Source organism: Bubalus kerabau, chromosome 6, assembly GCF_029407905.1.
Source record: "Bubalus kerabau isolate K-KA32 ecotype Philippines breed swamp buffalo chromosome 6, PCC_UOA_SB_1v2, whole genome shotgun sequence".
In the NCBI taxonomy this organism is placed as follows: domain Eukaryota; kingdom Metazoa; phylum Chordata; class Mammalia; order Artiodactyla; family Bovidae; genus Bubalus; species Bubalus kerabau.
Genome location: NC_073629.1, coordinates 106,741,102 through 106,759,422, shown reverse-complemented (window position 1 = coordinate 106,759,422; position 18,321 = coordinate 106,741,102). Strand labels below are relative to the sequence as shown.

The 18,321-nt window shown below is 51.8% G+C and overlaps 1 protein-coding gene across 4 annotated transcripts; it reads left to right on the top strand.

Annotated features, from left to right (window-relative positions):
- Positions 1-4,881: 4,881 nt before the first annotated feature.
- Positions 4,882-17,739, top strand: MFSD2A (MFSD2 lysolipid transporter A, lysophospholipid). 4 transcript variants are annotated; one of them, XM_055587009.1, is made up of 14 exons: positions 4,882-5,180; positions 6,638-6,769; positions 8,300-8,424; positions 12,347-12,470; positions 12,580-12,658; positions 13,015-13,157; positions 13,613-13,703; positions 13,822-13,943; positions 14,150-14,233; positions 14,987-15,070; positions 15,165-15,277; positions 15,717-15,860; positions 16,052-16,127; positions 17,219-17,739. In XM_055587009.1, the coding sequence occupies exons 1-13, from the start codon at positions 5,088-5,090 to the stop codon at positions 16,080-16,082; spliced, it is 1,365 nt and encodes a 454-aa protein (XP_055442984.1). In that variant the 5' UTR covers positions 4,882-5,087; the 3' UTR covers positions 16,083-16,127; positions 17,219-17,739. The 4 variants fall into 4 exon arrangements, with proteins under 4 accessions (XP_055442984.1, XP_055442982.1, XP_055442983.1 ...); XM_055587007.1 differs by having other exon boundaries at positions 4,889-5,180; positions 6,641-6,769; positions 15,951-16,127; XM_055587006.1 differs by having other exon boundaries at positions 4,890-5,180; positions 15,951-16,127.
- The last annotated feature ends 582 nt before the right edge of the window (positions 17,740-18,321 follow it).

Sequence of the window (18,321 nt, the reverse complement as noted above, 5' to 3'; positions counted from 1 at the left end):
TTCACTTTCATCAAGAGACTCTTTAGTTCCTCTTCGCTTTCTGCCATAAGCACCAACCAAGGTATAAACTTACCAGTGGCTCTTGAGGTAAGTATGGGCTTCCCTAGTGGCTCAGACATTAAAGAATCCACCTGCAATGCAGAAGATCCGGGTTCAATCCCTGGGTCAGGGAGATCCCCTGGAGGAAGGAATGGCTATTCATTCCAATATTCTTGCCTGGAGATCCCATGAACAGAGGAGCCTGGTCAGCTACAGTTCATGGGATTGCAAGAGTAAGGCATGACTGAGTGACTAAGCAGGACCTCATAAGTTGAGATAAGTATGTTTTAAAGCATGGGCTGGGCTCCTTTTTTCCAGAAGTCAGGGTGGTAGATCTGCCATTTAAGGACGAAAGAGATCTTACCACAGGATAACATTGTTATTCTACTTGACAACCCTGGTACCTGACAACACCTTCACTTAGCAACAATCTTTTAGCCTGTCCTGGCAGCACCCCACTGGGTTAGAAAAAGCATCTTGAATCACCAGATATAAATCTAGTCCCTAGCCATTTATATCAAATTTTCTCCCCTCTGACTTTAATGATGTTATTTGGTGTGGTTTCACCACTCTAATCAATACTATCGATGATAGTGACTGTGGAGATGCTGATAATGATGACAAATATTTTTAAAAGGCAATCCACGCTCTTTGTTTTTATTTATTATTATTTTTTTGAATGGAGTTAAGAAGTTCTCTGGGGCATTTAAAAAATTTTTTAATTTTATTTATGTATTTTTTGGCCATGCTGGGCCTTTGTTGCTGCACACGGGCTTTCTCTAGTTGTGGGGAGAGGGCTTCTCATTGCAGTAGCTTCTCTTGTTGTGGAGCATGCACTTGAGGGCATGTGGACTTCAGCAGTTGCAGCGTGTGGCTCAGTAGTTGTGGCACACGGGTTCAGTTGCTCCACAGCAAGTGGAATCTTCCTGGATCAGGGATTGAACCCATGTCCCCTACTTTAGCAGGTGGATTCTTAACCACTGAACCACCAGGGATTTCTGCTTAAGTTCTTACTAAAGGCCAAACACTGTTCTACAGACCCTACTTAATTCTCATGACTACACTGTGAGATAAACAGAATTATTAACCTCATTTGACAGGTGAGATAAGTGAGGCTCAAAGAGATTTTGTAATTTGCCCAAGAGTAAACTGTATGGTCAGAAAGATCCCCTTGCAGAAGGAAATGGCAACCCACTCCAGTATGCTGCTGCTAAGTCACTTCAGTCGTGTCCGACTCTGTGCGACCCCATAGACGGCAGCCCACCAGGCCTCCCTGTCCCTGGGATTCTCCAGGCAAGAATACTGGAGTGGGTTGCCATTTCCTTCTCCAATGTATGAAAGTGAAAAGTGAAAGTGAAGTCACTCAGTTGTGTCCGACTCTTAGCAACCCCATGGACTGCAGCCTACCAGGCTCCTCCGTCCATGGATTTTCCGGCAAGAGTACTGGAGTGGGGTGCCATTGCCTTCTCCACCACTCCAGTATACTTGCCTGAAAAATCTCACAGAGAAGCCGAGCGGGTTAGTTTATGGGGGTGCAAGAGTCCGAGACAACTGAACGACTGAGCTTGTACATATGCACAAACTGTATGGTAGAGATAGTCTATGAAGCCAGTGACTTGTCCTTCGAATTTTTGCATTTAACTCTGCTTCTCTGTCTCCAAAGAAGCTCAGGGGACCCAGCGGCGTTCCCCAAAGGCCCTCAGGGGAGTATGCTAGGGTATGAAGAAGCCCTTTAAGCTGGGCATGGCGCACTGTGAGGGCACAGACAAGTGGAAATCAACAAGGGGAGCTCTGAAATGTATTTGCCCTTGGCTGTGAGACTAGGCTACATCTAGAAAAGGTCAAGGATGGCCACAAGGGTAGTTTCATCACTGATTGGGGAGCTGCCTTTCTGCTCCTCAAGGAGAAGCCCTTGTTCTCACTACTATCCTAGATGAAAAGACTGTTGCTGTGAAGAAAGGGTCCAGGTCTCTGCTCCAGGTTCCTGAGGCTAATGGAGCTGATAAGGTTGCCTTTTGCTCATCTTGGACTGGAGCCTCAGCAAAGCCCCTTGGGCTCTAAGCCTAGTGGTGGGGGGGAAAGAGGGTAGGAGAGAGAGTAGCCAAGATGGCCATGCAGGCACATAGTCAGGATTGTGTGTAGCCGGAAGCCAGCATTTCTGAGTGACAAATTTACAGCCAAGCACGTGGTCAGAAAAAGGGGCTTGACTCTGGGCGTGTAAAACCGGTCCCTGCTTTCCCTCTCTTAGCCTCAGATTCATCAACTACCCACTGATGTTGTGAGGAAATGAGATGGTATATACATAAAGCACTTGGCACCGTGCTTGCCCAGCAATAACTGGGAGCTGTTGCATAATAGCAAGGCCCTAACTCAGTCAGTGGTGAAGAGTGTCTCTAGTGAAGCGTTGTGGGACTCTGTCCTGATCAACAGACCAGATGGTGTAGTTGAAGTGGAGAGGAGCAGCCTGGATCTAAAATTAGAGAGGGAGCAGAACTTCCTCCATTGGTCCAGTAGCTGGGATTCCACCTTCCAATGTAGGAGGCGCAGGTTCGATTCCTGACAGGGGAACTAGGGTCCTGCATGCCACATGATGCAGCCAAAATTTAAAAAACAAAACAAAAACAGAAAAATAAACGGAAAGGGGGAGGAAACAGGAGGCAATAGAACCAGCACTGAAAACAATTTCAACAAGCTGAAATAAGCAAGAAGACACTGTTGTCCTGTGAGCTTCATGAAGGGGGAGACACTACACAAAGCAGAGGGTCGGGGAGAGACCTGACTTGACCCCAGTTCCAGTGAAAAGGATCTGAATAATTTAATTGACCACAACCTGATGGGAACTAGTCATGGGAGAGAAAGACTCCGAAGCCCAGCAGTCTTAGGCTGCATTAACAATGTGTCGTGTCCAGACTGCGGGAAATAATAGGCCTATTGTTCTCGCTTGGTCAGGCCATATCTGGAATCTTACACTGCTACACTTTCAGACTGGAATCGGGCCAAGAGAGGGGACCAGCCCAGCCTTGGCTCCCAGGCATTTGTGCTAAGCACTTCCCCTGCATTTTCTGGTTTCATACTCAAAACAGGTGGTCATTTAATATCTCTACCTTATAAATGTAGGACAGTTAACTGGGTTGCCCAGGATCAACCACACAGCTAGTAAATGGAGGAGCTTGGGGCTTTTCTGAATGGGCTCCCCTTGTGCTGTCCCTCAGGGAGGCTGAGCAGGCATCACTGAATACGTATTTAAGTTCCTAGTATGAATCAGGCCCCCAGCTAGTCAGTGGGGATACAGGAGTGAAAAAGATGTGATTCTCACCTTCTGAGAGCTCAAGGTTTGACTGGGGTCTAAATCACTTCTGATGCAGTGTAATACCCTAGGGCTGAGGATGTTAGGGCTGTGGACTCAAGCCCAGAAAGGGGCAGAGATAGAAGAGTGTCACACAGCTCATGGCAGAGCCATGGGGGCCAGTCCAGGCCCTTTGCACCAATTCAGCTGCCTCACCTTGGCTCTCAGCAGTGGCCAAGATGGGGATTTTCTAAGGCAGATGAGGAAGCTTGGTGTGGCCATCATGGGGCTGCGAGACCTTATCTCTCCTGCTGGCAATAAGATTTTATGAAAGAAAAAAGGACCTGACGCAGCAACCACTGGCACAAGATTGAGTGGCCTTTGAGCAATCACTTCACTGGTCAGTGCCAACTGGCCCCCTCTCGGCCTCTTGAGTGTCTGGGAAGCCAGGAGTGACGGTGACACAGGTGGTAAAAGACTGTTTTCCGACATCTGTCTGGCCTCCCATCTTCTTTCTTTTTCTTTTGGCCAGACCCCAAGGCTTTGCAGGATCTTAATTCTCCACCAGTGATGGAGTGCCCTCAGAGTCCTAACCACGGAACCGCCAGGGAATTCCCCTCCCACCTTCTTTCAAGGAGCAGATTATTCAGCACTCTTTCAAATCTTTCCTTGACTGTTTCAACTCAGGGCTTCCTATATCCCAGGGCTTCTTGTTGGGGAGACAGGTTCAGCCTTTTCATTTTTGCTGAGAGGGATAGCACGGTGCAATGAAGAGGGAAGGCTTTGAAATGGGGCAAAACCTAGCCCTGGCTCTGCCACATTACAGCTATTTCATTTGCGTTTTCCTCCCCTTAGTTGTAAAACGGAGATAATAATAGTACCACCCTCACAGGGTGGTTAAAGGGCTGAAGGAGATCCTGTCAAGCCTGGAGGAAGTTCTCCATAAAATGCTGCAGTTACTATCATTGTGTGCTAATGGCTGTGGTCTCCACGCCTTTGCACAAAGTGGGCGTTTCTGCCCAAGGCAAAGCGTTGCCTCTGCGTTGCCTGGTTACCTCAGCTTGTCTTTCTCCCCCATCATGAGGACCCCAAAGATGCCATTGTCCATAAGAAGAAATAGTCCATCTTGGGGAAAGAGAGAGAGGCGTCGGTTAGGAAAGTGCCAGCGCTACATACTCCAGGTTTAGAGCAGAAGGAGACTCGACTTGATTCCAGAAGTTAAAGGGGGGCAGTGGGCTTTGGAGCTCCTACTTTTCCTGGACCTGCGGGTTCGAAGTCATGAGGTGTAGATCTCGCTCTGGGAGAACTCACTCTGGGGGTCCGTGGGCAGGTCACTTTTAGCCTTGGGCTTCAGTTTCCTCGTGCGTGTCAGGTGGGTCTCCAGGCCTTCCCCCGATGTTGCGCGGAGCACGCGCAGCCGGATACGGGTTCCGGGCTAGAGAACGTGGCTGGATGGCACCAGCTAGCAGGCCGGGTGGTTTGGGCAGGCGGGAGTACCGGCGGGCTCCAGGATTGGCTGGAGGCGGGGTAGCAAAGCTCCAGGATTGGCCAGATCAGAGAGGGCTGGACGAACCTTTAAGAGGCGCGGGGGGCGTGCAGGGGAGTGAGTGCTTTGCCCAGCCGCCTGCCGGGTTAACTTGTGTGCGGCGACCGAAGTGGCGGCGGCGGCTACAACTACAACGCGAGCCCGGGCGGAGCGGAGGCCCGCGGAGCAGAGGAGCATCCCGGCCTCCCGGTCCCTGGGCGGCGTGGCCCGCGGGTCATGGCCAAAGGAGAGGGCGCCGAGAGTGGCTCCGCCGCGGGACTTCTGCCCACCGGCATCCTCCAAGCCGGTGAACGCCCGGTCCAGGTGAAGGTGAGGTCCCCGCAACCCCAGGTGGAGGGTCTGGGATGGGGGGCCAGGATGAGATGGGGGCGTCGCGGGATAAGCCTGGTTCTGGGACACACTGGGCTAAGCCAGGGACAGAAGAACTCAGAGGCAGGAGAGAGCTCTGGGGGTGCCCTGGAGGCGGGGAGTGATGGGGAAGGTTTGTAGGCGCCAGGCCCCCCTTTTGCCCACCCCAGCTCTGGGCATTTCTGGAGAGCAGCCTTACAGGCAGCTCCACGTGGTGCCCGGCTCTGCCTAGCAGGTTTCCGTTCCTCTGTGATCAGCCGCTAAAGTTTGCTGCCTTAGACGGCAGGGAGACCCCAGAAATCTGGGAAACCCACCTTGGTCCCCCATCTCTCATCCACCTACTCCCCACCCCCACATCCTACGCTGGCTTCTCAACTCTTCGGCGAGGGCGGATCAAGTTCATTCATAAAACAAGAGCTCTGCTCTTAAAGGAGCCGCATCCTGTAGGCTCTGTGTGAGTGTAGGTATCGGCCCGCGCGTACACTTTGCGCTTTGCCTGTCTTGACTTTCGGCCCCATTCCCAGCTCTCTGGACGTAATGAAGGAACCAGTGACATCAGGCGGCCCCAGAGAGGGACCCCAGGCAATATATCTGCCTGGGAGGTGACTGCCTTTTCGTTTTAATTTTATTAACCGATCTTTGGAAGGAGCCTGGGTAAGCAATTAATGCTGCTGCAATGTATGAGTAATCTACTTTCCCTGGGCAACCTTAACCTCCCTAGTGCCCCACCCAGAGAGGGCCCAACCCAGCACCTAGAGGCTTTCCTACCCCACTATTCCCCAGTCCCCACAACAAGATCCCCTGGGCACTGGGGGAGGGGGACAGGGAGAGGGAGGGGAGGGCATCTCCTGGGTTTGCCTGAAGGTCTGGCTGCCTCCAGGGGCCAGGGAGGCTCTGGGACAGATGGAAGGAACAGCTGTGCCTACAGCCAACTGGGCTGGGCCCTTAAAGATCTCTAGAGCTCTCACCCAGTAGGCAGGTGGGTTCTACCCTCTGAACCATGGCGGGAGCCAGGCCTGGGCTTAGGCAGCTTTTGGCAGCAAGAGGATTTTCAGGTTGTGGCAGTTGGTGCCAGGTGGGGACAGGTTCACTGCTGGAGCATACTCCCCCTTCAACTTGGAAAGAAACATGATTGAGGCCTTAGGGGGAGTCATTAAGGGATGGGGCACTGATGATCTGGGGTTGGGGTGAGGTGGCTTAGGGGCTACTTCTTCAGAATGAATTTGCCTTTTCCAGATTTTTAAAAACAGAGAAGACCTCTCTTTTCTTGTGAGAAGCGAACTCTCCCTGGGTGGTAACAGGGCAAGGCAGAATTATCCTTCCTGGCAGAGTTGGTTAGAGGGATGGTCTTGGCTCTGGAAAGTTCTAGAATGGAGGCCAGTCTCGTGGGTCTCTTCATTCTTTCCTCTTCTTCCCAGAAGGAACCAAAGAAGAAAAAACAGTTGTCCATTTGCAACAAACTTTGCTATGCAGTTGGGGGAGCCCCGTACCAGGTGACGGGATGTGCCCTGGGGTTCTTTCTGCAGATCTACCTGTTGGATGTAGCTCAGGTGAGTGAGCTGAACTCCTTAGGGCTCCTCCATCATCCCAAGGTGGGAGAGACTACGGACTCTAGGCTAGGGTTTTTTCCCTCAACTGGGAAATGGGACTAGGCACCACTCCACTTCTGCCTCTCAGAGTCACAGTGGAGTAGAAATAAGGCTTTGGAGAGTATCCAGAAGGGGAGTCTCTCAGCCCCAGGAGTCTTAGCTGGCAAGGTCAGGCAACTCCTCCTTGCCTGGCAAGAGCAACAGAGCCTGGAGGGGTAGGCAATGGTGTGAGAGAATAAAGCCCGCTCTGATGTTCTTAGAAGAGACTGGCACACCATGTCCCCAGTTGGACGGCAGTCAGCTGGCTTGGCTCGGAGATCGGTGGATGTTGTCAGGCCTGTGGACGAGGTGCATCCCACCTTCACCTAAGGAGCAGAGGCATGCAAGTGGACAGAGGGGCCCTCACAGGGTACTTAGAGTGTCACAGGGCTCCTCGGCCAGCAGCCTGGCATCCTGAGAATTCACCTTGTCTGGTGCAAGAGTGGGAGGCCAAACTGCCAAGGCTCTCAGGGTGCACACACCGGCTGTCTTTTGCATGTAACTTCTGACTTTGCAAACAAGGCATCTTAGTGGTATTCGCTTATAGATGGGGAACCCTGAGCCCCAGAAAGGACAAATGACTCCTTTTAAGTTGCTAGTTTTCAAGCAACTCCCATGCCCTGGGTCCTAAGTTGGGTGCAAATATGACTAACCCCCTGTCAAAATGTAAAAAGTTAGAAAAGTCAGATGAGGAAAGTCCTCTACATCTTCTTGGGGTGATAGTAATAGTGATAGTAATAGCAGAGCCTTGAATAAAGAAGAGTCCAGAAAAATTGTCTATAAGCCGAGAAGTTCTGGAGGCAGAGGTATAACTTTAATGGGTAGTGATGGTAACAGCCTACTCTATTTAATCCTTTTCCCACATCCAAGATAGAGCTTGACCCTATAAAACAGGGATCATACACCATTATACAGATGGGAAAACTGAGGGCCACTGTGGTGACCCAGAAAATGCTATCTCTGCTTTTATTTGGCTGCACTGGGTCTTAGTTACACTTAGTTGCAGCATGTGAGATCTTATTCCCCCTCCAAGAATCAAACCTGAGCCCCCTGCATTGTGAGCATAGAGTCTTAGACACTAGACCACTAGGGAAGTCCCTCAAATGCTCGTTCTGGCATCAGGTGGTTAGGGGCTTGTGAGAGGGAGACAAGGAAATGCAATCTGGATTCAGTCTAATTGATGAGTTTTCAAAGGCAGTGGAGGGGAGGACAGAAGAGGGGGGGATCTGGCAAAGTTTCTCAGGAGACACACAGTACCACTGCTATTGGGTAACTTATTATCATTATTAACAAGACAAGTGATGATGCTTGAGGCCTGGCTAGGAGCAGTACAGGGTCCTAATGGCCTGGCTGAAGTGGGGAGGGATCCCCGCTTTTGCCCATCAGTGAGGGTTGAGGTTGCCCATCAGATGAAGGAAGAGGGAGTCATCTTTTTCCTGTTACTCATCCCAGGTGGATCCTTTCTCTGCTTCCATCATCCTATTCGTGGGCCGAGCTTGGGATGCCATCACAGACCCCCTGGTGGGCTTCTGCATTAGCAAATCTCCCTGGACCCGCCTGGGCCGCCTCATGCCCTGGTGAGTAGAAGATGCTCCTTCAGGGTGGTAGAAGGTGGGGCCTCTGGAGTGTCTGCTACCCCATGGTTCTTCCCTCTGGTTTGTCAGACTGGGAGGTGAGAAGAAGGAATGATGGCAAAAGCCTCAGCAGGGCCTCAGCTGGACCAGTCATGGGCACTGGAACTCTTGCCAGTTCAGGCTGGTCTAGCTGTTAGACTGAGAAGATTCCCGTGTCTCAGGCCCCATTCCTCCCCAAGGTCCTTTCCCTTCCATGAAATTGGAATTCTAACCTCTCCACTCCATCACTTCCTGTAGTGGTTGAAAGGTTACATTCTGGAGCCAGCCTGCCTCAGTTTTAATACCAGCTTGACCACTTATAGCTGTACCACCTTGGGCAAGACATTTAACTCCTCAGCCTCAAGTTCCTTCATCTGCACAGTGGAGATAATAATTATATCTTCCTCACTGGGTTGTGGTGAAAATTAAGTTTTGTAATATATAATGTACTTGGCTTCCCTGGTGGCTCAGACACTAAAGACTCTGCCTGCAGTGCGGGAGATGTGGGTTCAATCCCTGGGTTGGGAAGAGCCTCTAGAGAAGGGAATGGCAACCCACTCCAGTATTCTTGCCTGGGGAATTCCATGGACAGAGGAACCTGGTGAGCTACTACAGTCCATGGGTTTGCAAAGAGTTGGACCTGACCGAGTGACTAATACACACACACAGCATATAACGTACTTAGAACAGTGCCTGACGCATTAAGTAATATATAACTGGGCAGCCCTGCAGAATGGCTCCTGGAGGTGGGGTATGGGTGGATGATAAAACCGAGAATGGGAGTGCATAACCTCTGGCTTCTTGGACCCTGAGAATGACCTTTTCCTTTGATAACAAAGCCTACACTCCTCAGCTTCAGACTGTGAGGCAGGGTTGGGGGAGGTGGTGCCACAGATCAGACGGCAAAGGCAGGCACAAGGGACAGGCGAACAGGCCGGAGCTCTGGTTCCCTCCAGGACATCCTGCTTTGTGGTTGGGGGGGAGGAGGACATACCCCTTTCATCTCTGGCCCATCCAGGCTCAAGTGGGCGCCTTCCTGCCCCAGGGGCGCGCATACCTGGTCTCCGGCCTTCAAGGCCTTCAAAGCTCTTCCCACAGTCCCTGCCCCCCCACCCACAGCTTCCTTTCCCACGAGGCCCCCTCCCTCCGAAACCCCGCCAGCCCCTGGCGAAGGCCCAGGTCGAGGCCTTTGATCCAGGCTTCGGGGCCAGGGGACAGGAGAGCCTGCCTTACCTGCGCAGGATGCTGGGGCTCCCAGGGAGCCGGCCCCTGAGACTGCCTTGGGCCCTGTACCGGCCTGTACCCGCAGTCCCTTGTACCCGCCTCCCTGGCAGCTGGTGGGGGGCGGGGCTCCGCTGCCACATCTCCTCATGAGGCACAGCCAATGGCAGGCAGCCACTCAGGCCAGCCTGAGGCAGCAGTAACCCGGGTTACTTTCAGTCACATTTGGTTCCTCAGCTTCCTCAGCGGCGCTTGGATGGGAGTATTTTGGCGAGGGCTGCCAGAGCAGCCCTTGTTCTGGGAGGATTTGGGAGGGGAGGGGAGTGGAGGGGTGGGGTGGGGTGAGGCAGGGGGAGGGGAGGAAGCCCTCCCTGTGGGAGGTAGGCCATCTTGCCTGCCTGGGCAGGTGTGGCAGCCCACTTGGTGAAGTAGCTGAGGGCCCTTCGGGCTGGTTTCTGATTTGACGCATGTCTCTGGACATGTCCTCAGCTGTCTGGGTGGGACCTCCTGGCAATATCTGCGTGGTCCCCCACCCCCATCCGAGTGCCTGCTGAAGGCTGTAATACACGTGACCCAACTCTCCATCCATACCTGTCAGGACCTGGGAACCCTTCTCCTTCCAGTGTAAGAAGAGGCTGGGCCTTCCAGGGGTTCATGAGCCCTGGGACGCCCCTCTCCTCCTAGGCCTCAGATCAGCCCCTGCCCTCAGTCAGCATTTACGTCTTCCTTTTCAGACCAGGAAGACTTTGACAAACACTTTCCTGGAGTTCCCAAGGCCGTCAGTGAGGGGCAGGGTGTCGGCAGGGCCACGTGGGAGATGTGGCAGGGCTGGACCTGAGGTCGGAGTCCCAGCCCAGGGCTTTGCAGCTCCTGAAGTCTCCTGCTGGGCTTTCCTGCTGTGATAATCACAGCGCTGTGTCCCAAGCGCTGGTCTACATATTAACTACTTCAACCCAATGACGCAGAGCCCAAGTCCTTGCAATGGCCTGTTGAGCCCTGGTATCCCTTTTCCTCTCCAAGCTCATCTCCTAATTCCATCTCCCATACTCCGGCCCCCTGACCTTGCTATTCCCCAGACCTGCTGGGGCACATTTCCGGCCTGAGCACCCTTGCCCTGCCAGCTCTGCAAGGCCAACTCTCTCTCATCTTGGCACAGAGGTCACCTTCTCAATAAGGGCAACTTTGGCCACTTGGCTATGGATTGTACCCCCATACTCTTAATCCTCTTCAGCCTGCTTTCTATTTTCCACAACACTTAATTACCATCTAATACATTATGTAGCTTTTGTGCGTGTGTGTGTGTGATAAAATACACTATTTAAAATTTTTTAAATTTACCATTTTAGCCATTTTCGAGTGTACAATTCAGTGGCATTAAGTATGGTCACACTGTTGCACAACCATCTCCAGAACTTTTTCCAAACTGAAACTCTGTACCCATTAAACACTAACTCTTCATTCCTTCTTCCCCTCTAGCCCCTGGCAACCAACTGTCTTCTGTCTGTGACTCTGACCCATCAAAGTGGGATCACACCAGATTTGTCTTTCTGTGTCACTTCTAGGTTTATATTGTAGCATGTTTCAGAATTTCATCCCTTTTTAAGGCTGGATAGTACATATCTTATGTTTATTTTTTTTGTTTGCCAACTAGCATGTGAATGTCATGAGGGCAGTGATTTGTCTGTTTTGTTTCCTGGTCCATCCCAAGTCATTAGAATAGCACTCAGCTCAGAGTTAGCACTTGAATATTTCTTGAGTAAATGTTGAAGGTGAGGTAGGTGTTCTTACTACTCTCATTTTACAGATGAGAAAATGAGTCTCAAAGAAGGTAAATAACTTGCCCAAGACCAAGTTATTAATAGTTAGTAGTAGAGCCAGAACTGGATCCCTGAATTGTGGGCCCTTCTAACCGTGGGTCTCCATGGCCTTGGTTCTCAGCTGCCTTTTCTATTTTTTTTTAAGATTTTATTTATTTTATGTTTGACAGCACTGGGTCTTGGGTGCTGCACACAGGCTTTCTCCAGTTGCAGTGAACAGGGACCTCTCTCTAGCTGAAGTTCATGGGCTTCTCATGGTGGAGGGCTTTTCTTGTTGTGGAGCACAGGCTCAGTAGTGGGGCATGGGTTCCGTTGCTCTGCGGCATGTGGGATCTTTCTGGACCATGGGATTCACATGTGGGGAGGCAGACCTTTGCCACCCCCAACCCTGCTTATAGTTATTTCACGGGGCCCAGTCCTCCCTTGTGGCTGCTCCAGAAGGAAATCTTCCCCTGGAATTAGCCTTCCTTCACCCTGTGTGTACACACAATGGTGAGAACCCCAGCACTGGGGCTGCTTCTTCTCCCCAAAGTCTCAGCCTCCATTCTCATCCCCCAGCCCATAGAAAGCCCCTGTCTCTAGAGCCTTAACCCCTGGGGAGAGGCAATCAAGACTCGGGAGGGTCTGACCTCCTGCTCCATGCTCGGAATTGTAGGCCAGAACCCTATCTCAGTCTGCCCTTCCAGGGTTGGCCATCAGTACCTTCCCAGAGACCCTGGGGTGGGTGGATCCAGAGGGAGGAATTTCCTTCCCGCCAGGCACCCTGTGGGGCTGCTGAAGAGTCCAGGCCGGGCCCGAATCCTGGGGTTTTGGCATCCAGCCCCCACTCAGACTCTCCCCTTCCTCAGGATCACCTTCTCCACACCCCTGGCCATCATCGCCTACTTCCTCATCTGGTTCGTGCCCGACTTCCACCAGGGCCAGACCCTGTGGTACTTGCTTTTCTACTGCCTCTTTGAAACGCTGGTCACGGTGAGTGTGGGCAGGGGGAAGGAAGTCCCTGGGGCCTCCGGGGTTGGTGCCCAAAGCCACATCTGTTTGTCCATCGTCTGACTGGCCGAGGGCCTCTCTTCCATGCCAGTGTTTCCACGTTCCCTACTCAGCTCTCACCATGTTCATCAGCACGGAGCAGAGTGAGCGTGATTCTGCCACTGCCTATCGTAAGTTTCCCCAGCCCACTGATCCCACCCACCAGGCACCCAGGGTCCCCCACTCCTTGACTCTCCTACCATGTTTCTTCCCTTATGGGCTCAGCTCTCTGCTCTTGGGAGAAGGTGTGAAACCATATTTAAAAATAACTGATTGCTCTCTTGAGACCAGAGAGGTACAAGGACCAGGCAGAGGTCACACAGCAAGGCCACAAATTTAAGCCAAGATGCCATCTATAACCATTCCATCTGGAGCTGTTTCCATCTCCTGGGGCTAGAGCTTCTGGGGCTTCTATCCATCTGACTTTCCTCCCTGGGGGCCCACAAGCCATGCGGCCCTTCCAAAGGACTTCATTTTTTCTGCTCAGGGATGACCGTGGAGGTATTAGGTACAGTGCTGGGCACAGCAATCCAGGGGCAGATCGTGGGCCAAGCAGATTCGCCTTGTATCCCGGATGCCAATGCTTCTACAGTCAATCGCACGCAGAGCTCCACCTCGATCAAAGAAACGGTGAGCCCTTGGCAGGGCAGGGATGGGGGAAGATGAGAAATGATGGGGTGGTTTGCAGTTATCCTCAGAATAGTAATAATGACTAGTGTTGGTAATTTTTTGGGTATTTGTTACATACAGTTTTAATATGTCCACTTTGCAGATAAGGAAACTGATGCACTGAGAGGCTAAATGATTTGTCCAATGTAATATAGCTAGTGAGTTGCAGAAACTAGGTTTCGGAAGATTTGAACCGTGGGCTTTCAGACTCCACATCCTGGCCTTTTTAGAGTTCATCTGGGCTTGTTCCAGCCTTGGGAAGCAGCAGTAGGCCCAGGCTAACTTTCTCATTTCACAGATGGAGACAGAGAGGCCCCCAGAGAAGGGACTGATCCAAGGTCATTGAGTAGAGCTGCTGGGAGCTGGGATGAAATCAGACTGACTGTGTCTCTATGTGATCTTTACCTGCTTTATAGCAAAATGCATACCTGCTGGCGGCAGGAGTCATTGCCTCCATCTATGTCATCTGTGCTGTCATCTTGATCCTGGGTGTGCGGGAACAGAGAGGTGAGGGGTCCCAGGGAGGGGTGCAGGCCCCATCGTGGGGCAGTTTTTGTCCCTCTGCCTGGGCCTCAGACTCTGGGAGGGGCCTCTGCTCCTGCTCACTGTCCCCTCTGGCCCCCAGAATCCTACGAGACTCAGCAGACCAAGCAGATGCCCTTCTTTCGGGGCCTCCGGCTGGTCATGAGCCATGGGCCGTACATCAAGCTTATTGCCGGCTTCCTCTTCACCTCCTTGGCTTTCATGGTGAGTGGGGCTCTGATATGCTCAGCCTGATGGGGGAGTGCAGTAGGGGATGGGATAGGCCTTAGAAGGTGACAGGGCCTGAGGGACAGGTGGAATGGGGGTGGGGTGAGCAGAGGTCCCCCGAGCATGCAAAAGAGTCTTCGAGGCTCAGCTCCATCACCACCTGTTTCTTTGTCTTTCTTCCTGCTACACCGTCCTGGCCCCAGCTGGTGGAGGGGAACTTTGCCTTGTTTTGTACCTACACCTTGGGCTTTCGGAACGAATTCCAGAATCTGCTCCTGGCAATCATGGTGCGTGTGGGGCCCCAAGGGTGGCTGAAGGGGCTTAGGCTGTGAGATGGTTCTTTGGATAGCCAGAGGATATTTCCCAGACTGGCCAAGATCGTGAGGGATGATGGAGGCTTCTCAGAACATTTGGATCTGACCTACAGTGGCTTAGGTAGGACTATGAAAGAAAGAGTTTGGGTACATATATCAAATCTTTATTGGGACTTCCCTGGTGGTCCAGTGGCTAAGACTCCACATTCCCAATGCAGGGGGTCTGGGTTCAATCCGTGGCCAGGGAACTAGCTCCCACATGCTGCCACAGAAGATCCTGTAACTAAGAGTTGGCATGCTGCAACTATGGGGAAAAAAAAAAAAAGATCCTGCGTGCTGCAACTAAGACCTGGCACAGCCAAATAAATATTTTAAAAATACCTTTATATTATACACCTTGAACTAGTAACTAGTACAATGTTCTTGTCAATTATATCTCAGTAACACTGGGGAAAAAAGAAAGGATTGGGGTTAGATGTTCAAGTAGAAAGCATAGCGAAAGCAAAGACGTGGAGGCCAGAACTCGGAGTTCTGTACTCAGAGGGCAGCAGATAAGATCAGGACTTTGTCCTAGCTCCTTGAAGAGCCATCAGCTGCCGTGGAGCAATCCAGGTGATGGCATCTGGCTGCTCCTGGTCAGAGCCAGCAGCACCTTTGGAGTCCTGGGAAGGGCAAGAGGGATTCCAGGGCTGTAACCCACTTCTTCACCCCTTTGCCCCTCCACAGTTCTCAGCCACAGTCACCATCCCCATCTGGCAGTGGTTCCTAACCCGGTTTGGCAAAAAGACAGCTGTGTACATTGGAATCTCTGTGAGTGGGGCTGAAGGGGTAGGGCCTGGGCTGGCCTGGGGGTTACTGCTGGGAGCCCCCCAGCTGACTCATCTTCCTACACCCACTCTCCTAGTCAGCAGTGCCATTTCTCATCTTGGTGGCCCTCATGGAGAGTAACCTGATTGTCACATACGTGGTGGCTGTGGCAGCTGGCATCAGCGTTGCAGCTGCCTTCTTACTACCGTGGTGAGTGTGTATATATATATATATATATATATTGGTATGTTCCCCAGCCTCCTAGCTCCCCAGTTCTGAAACTCCTTAGGGAGAATCTGTGGGGACTTCTCCTTCTGCAGGTCCAGGTTGGGAGTGGGGCAGGTCCTCCCAGTACAATTGTACAGATTGTGAACTGCTTGAGCACACCTAGTCAGGATGGGAAATGGGGGTTCAAACCCTGTACTTTACTTGCCCAGCTGAGCAGCTACATGTGGGGCTACTTCATCTCAGAGGAAGAGGCCTTCTTTTTTGATTCACATGAAGTTGCCATCTCGTCACTGAACTGTGTGTGTACTATAGAACTGCCAGCTCCCAGAGGAGTGCTCTTATTGACCTGGACCACACGGGCTAGTGGAGGCCTGGGGTCACTAGGTGGGAGGGTGCTCACGGCTGCCACCCCTGTATGCAGGTCCATGCTGCCTGACGTCATTGATGACTTCCACTTGAAGCAGCCCCACATCCACGGGACTGAGCCCATCTTCTTCTCCTTCTACGTCTTCTTCACCAAGTTTGCCTCTGGAGTCTCTCTGGGCATCTCCACCCTCAGTCTGGAGTGAGTGGGGTGAGGGTCTGGGTAATGCTGGCCAGGGGCAGGCCCCAGGTGCCCCCTCCTCACCACTCCCCTAACCACTGGGCCCCACAGCTTCACTGGGTACCAGACCCGTGGCTGCTCCCAGCCGGCACGTGTCAAGTTCACGCTGAAGATGTTGGTGACCATGGCTCCCATAGTCCTCATCCTCATAGGCCTGCTGCTCTTCAAGCTGTACCCCATTGATGAGGAGAAGCGGCGGCAGAACAAGAAGGCCCTGCAGGCTCTGAGGTGAGTGGGCAAGGGATGGTTGTTGGACAAAAGGGCATCATCCAGTCTAAGCCCTTGAAAAGTGCCTCCTGGAGCTGTCAAGCTCAGATCTGCCTCCCACACATCTTCCCCTACACCACTTCTCCTCTGCCCTTCCCCTCTGCCAGTTCATCACAATGGCAGTTGATGTATCTTTTCTTCTTTTTGACTATTTTATTTTTAAAAAATATTTATTTATTTGGCTGCATCGAGTTGCAGCACACAGAATCTTTGTTGCGGCATGCAGGCTGCTCTAGTTACGGCATGGGACCTCTGTAGTTGCAGTATGCGGGCTTAGGTGCCCCTCAGTATGTGGGATCTTAGTTCCTCAACCAGGAATCGAATCAATGAGTCTCCAGATGCCAGGAAGGGAGCTAAAGACTACATCCCCTTGCATTGGAGGGTGGATTCTTAACCACTGGACCACTGGGAAAGTCTCCTAGTTAATGTTTCTTGAGCCCTTTGCTGTCTGCTTATGCTGAGTTGGTTTTATGTTTATTCATTCATCAAGTACGTGTATGGGAAGCCTGTGTGCCAGGCCTTGGTCTAGTGAATGATACAAACAAAAATTCCTGTTACCTAAGGCGATTTACATTTTAGAGAGTGTACTCATGAACTCCTATGGTCATTTTAACAGCCTTGGGCATCAGAGATTCCTGTGATTCTCACTCTGCAGATGAAGAAAGTGAGGCTTAACCAGAAGAGTGACAAGTGATAAGGGGCAGACCTGGGGTTTGAGCCCCTGTATTCTAACTTCAGAGCCCATACTCTTCACGGCTCTCCTGGCATGCAGGACCTCAGTGTGAAGACCAGAGAGCAGGGTGGAGTGAGTTATGCCAGCTCATCAACCTGCCCAGGCCAGGATGTAGTACTGGAGCTTGGGGTGCCTCGAGGACAGCAGGAACAGTGAAAAAACCTCAGCAGTTTCTGGGCTAAGAGTGGGAGTGAACAAACACTGTCCTGTGATTTAGACTAACCTGGCAGTCAGCTAAGCCTGCAGAGCCAAGATCCCTCGGGGAACAAGCAGGTGAGTAAGGATGCTTCCTCCAACCCGTCTCCTCTGGTTCTTGCAGGGAAGAGGCCAGCAGCTCAGGCTGTTCTGACACAGACTCTACAGAACTGGCCAGCATCCTCTAGTGCCTACTGGATGGCCCGAAGCCACTATGTACAGGGCCTGGGTCACCAGGCCACACGAGGAATCAAGGCCCACTTGCCTGCTCCCTGAATAGCTGGTCTCCAGATGCCAGGAAGGGAGCTAAAGACTTCATAGTAGGCTGCTCCCTGAATAGCTGGTCTCCAGATGCCAGGAAGGGAGCTAAAGACTTCATAGTAAGTGACCCAGGACACCTCCTGTGCCTATCATGGGGCGGGCATCAGCCACCGGCCTCCCTGTGACCACCCTGGGGGCCAAGCCCAGGGACTGCTACTGTGAATATGCCAAGGACTGATTGGGCCTAGCCTGGAACACTAATGTAGAAACGTTGTATACAGAGACTAATTAATAACTTAATGACCATGTATATAGCAGTGTGTATGTATGTATATGTCTGTAAGCTATTAATGTTATTAATTTTCATAAAAGCTGGAAAACTGAGCTGCCTGTTTCTGCCTTTGTTCTCAGCAACTCACTGAGCCCTTCTGTTCCAGGATGCAGAGAGTAAGAGGGAGCCAGAATGTGTGCGGGGGCGTAACAACAGCATTGACTAACATTTACTAAATACCTGTCTGTACCAGGCCCAGTTGTGGACGTTTTCCTCTCACCTTGATGGTGTTCTCACTTAATCCTGGGAACCATCTTGCTGGGTCAGGACTGTCCTCATTTTATTTTATTAGTATTTTTAAATTTTTTGGCTATGTGGGATCTTAGTTCCCCAACCAGGGTTAGAATCCATACCCTCTGCAGTGGGAGCACCAGGGAAGTCCCCTGTCCCCATTTTACAGGTGAGGAAACTGAGCCCCACTACTGAGAGAAACTTGGCTAAACTCACACAGCCAATAGAGATCTAACTGGAATAACATCCCAGGTGTGTGAGACTCCAGTATCTTAACCACTACCCACTGTACCCTGAGTCTGAGAACAGCTAGTTTGCTCTGCTCAGGCCTGTGCGCTCTGCTTCCCGCCCTGTGCGTGCCTGAGCATGTGGGGCTGGCTGTGCCGGGGCGGATTCTGTGATTA

Coding starts and splice junctions, on each gene's coding strand:
- MFSD2A (XM_055587006.1), top strand. CDS start 5,088: ATGGCCAAAGGAGAGGGCGCCGAGAGTGGCTCCGCCGCGGGACTTCTG. Junction 15,861..15,950: donor ATCTCCACCCTCAGTCTGGA/GTGAGTGGGGTG, acceptor TGGGCCCCACAG/CTTCACTGGGTACCAGACCC. Junction 16,128..17,218: donor AAGGCCCTGCAGGCTCTGAG/GTGAGTGGGCAA, acceptor TGGTTCTTGCAG/GGAAGAGGCCAGCAGCTCAG.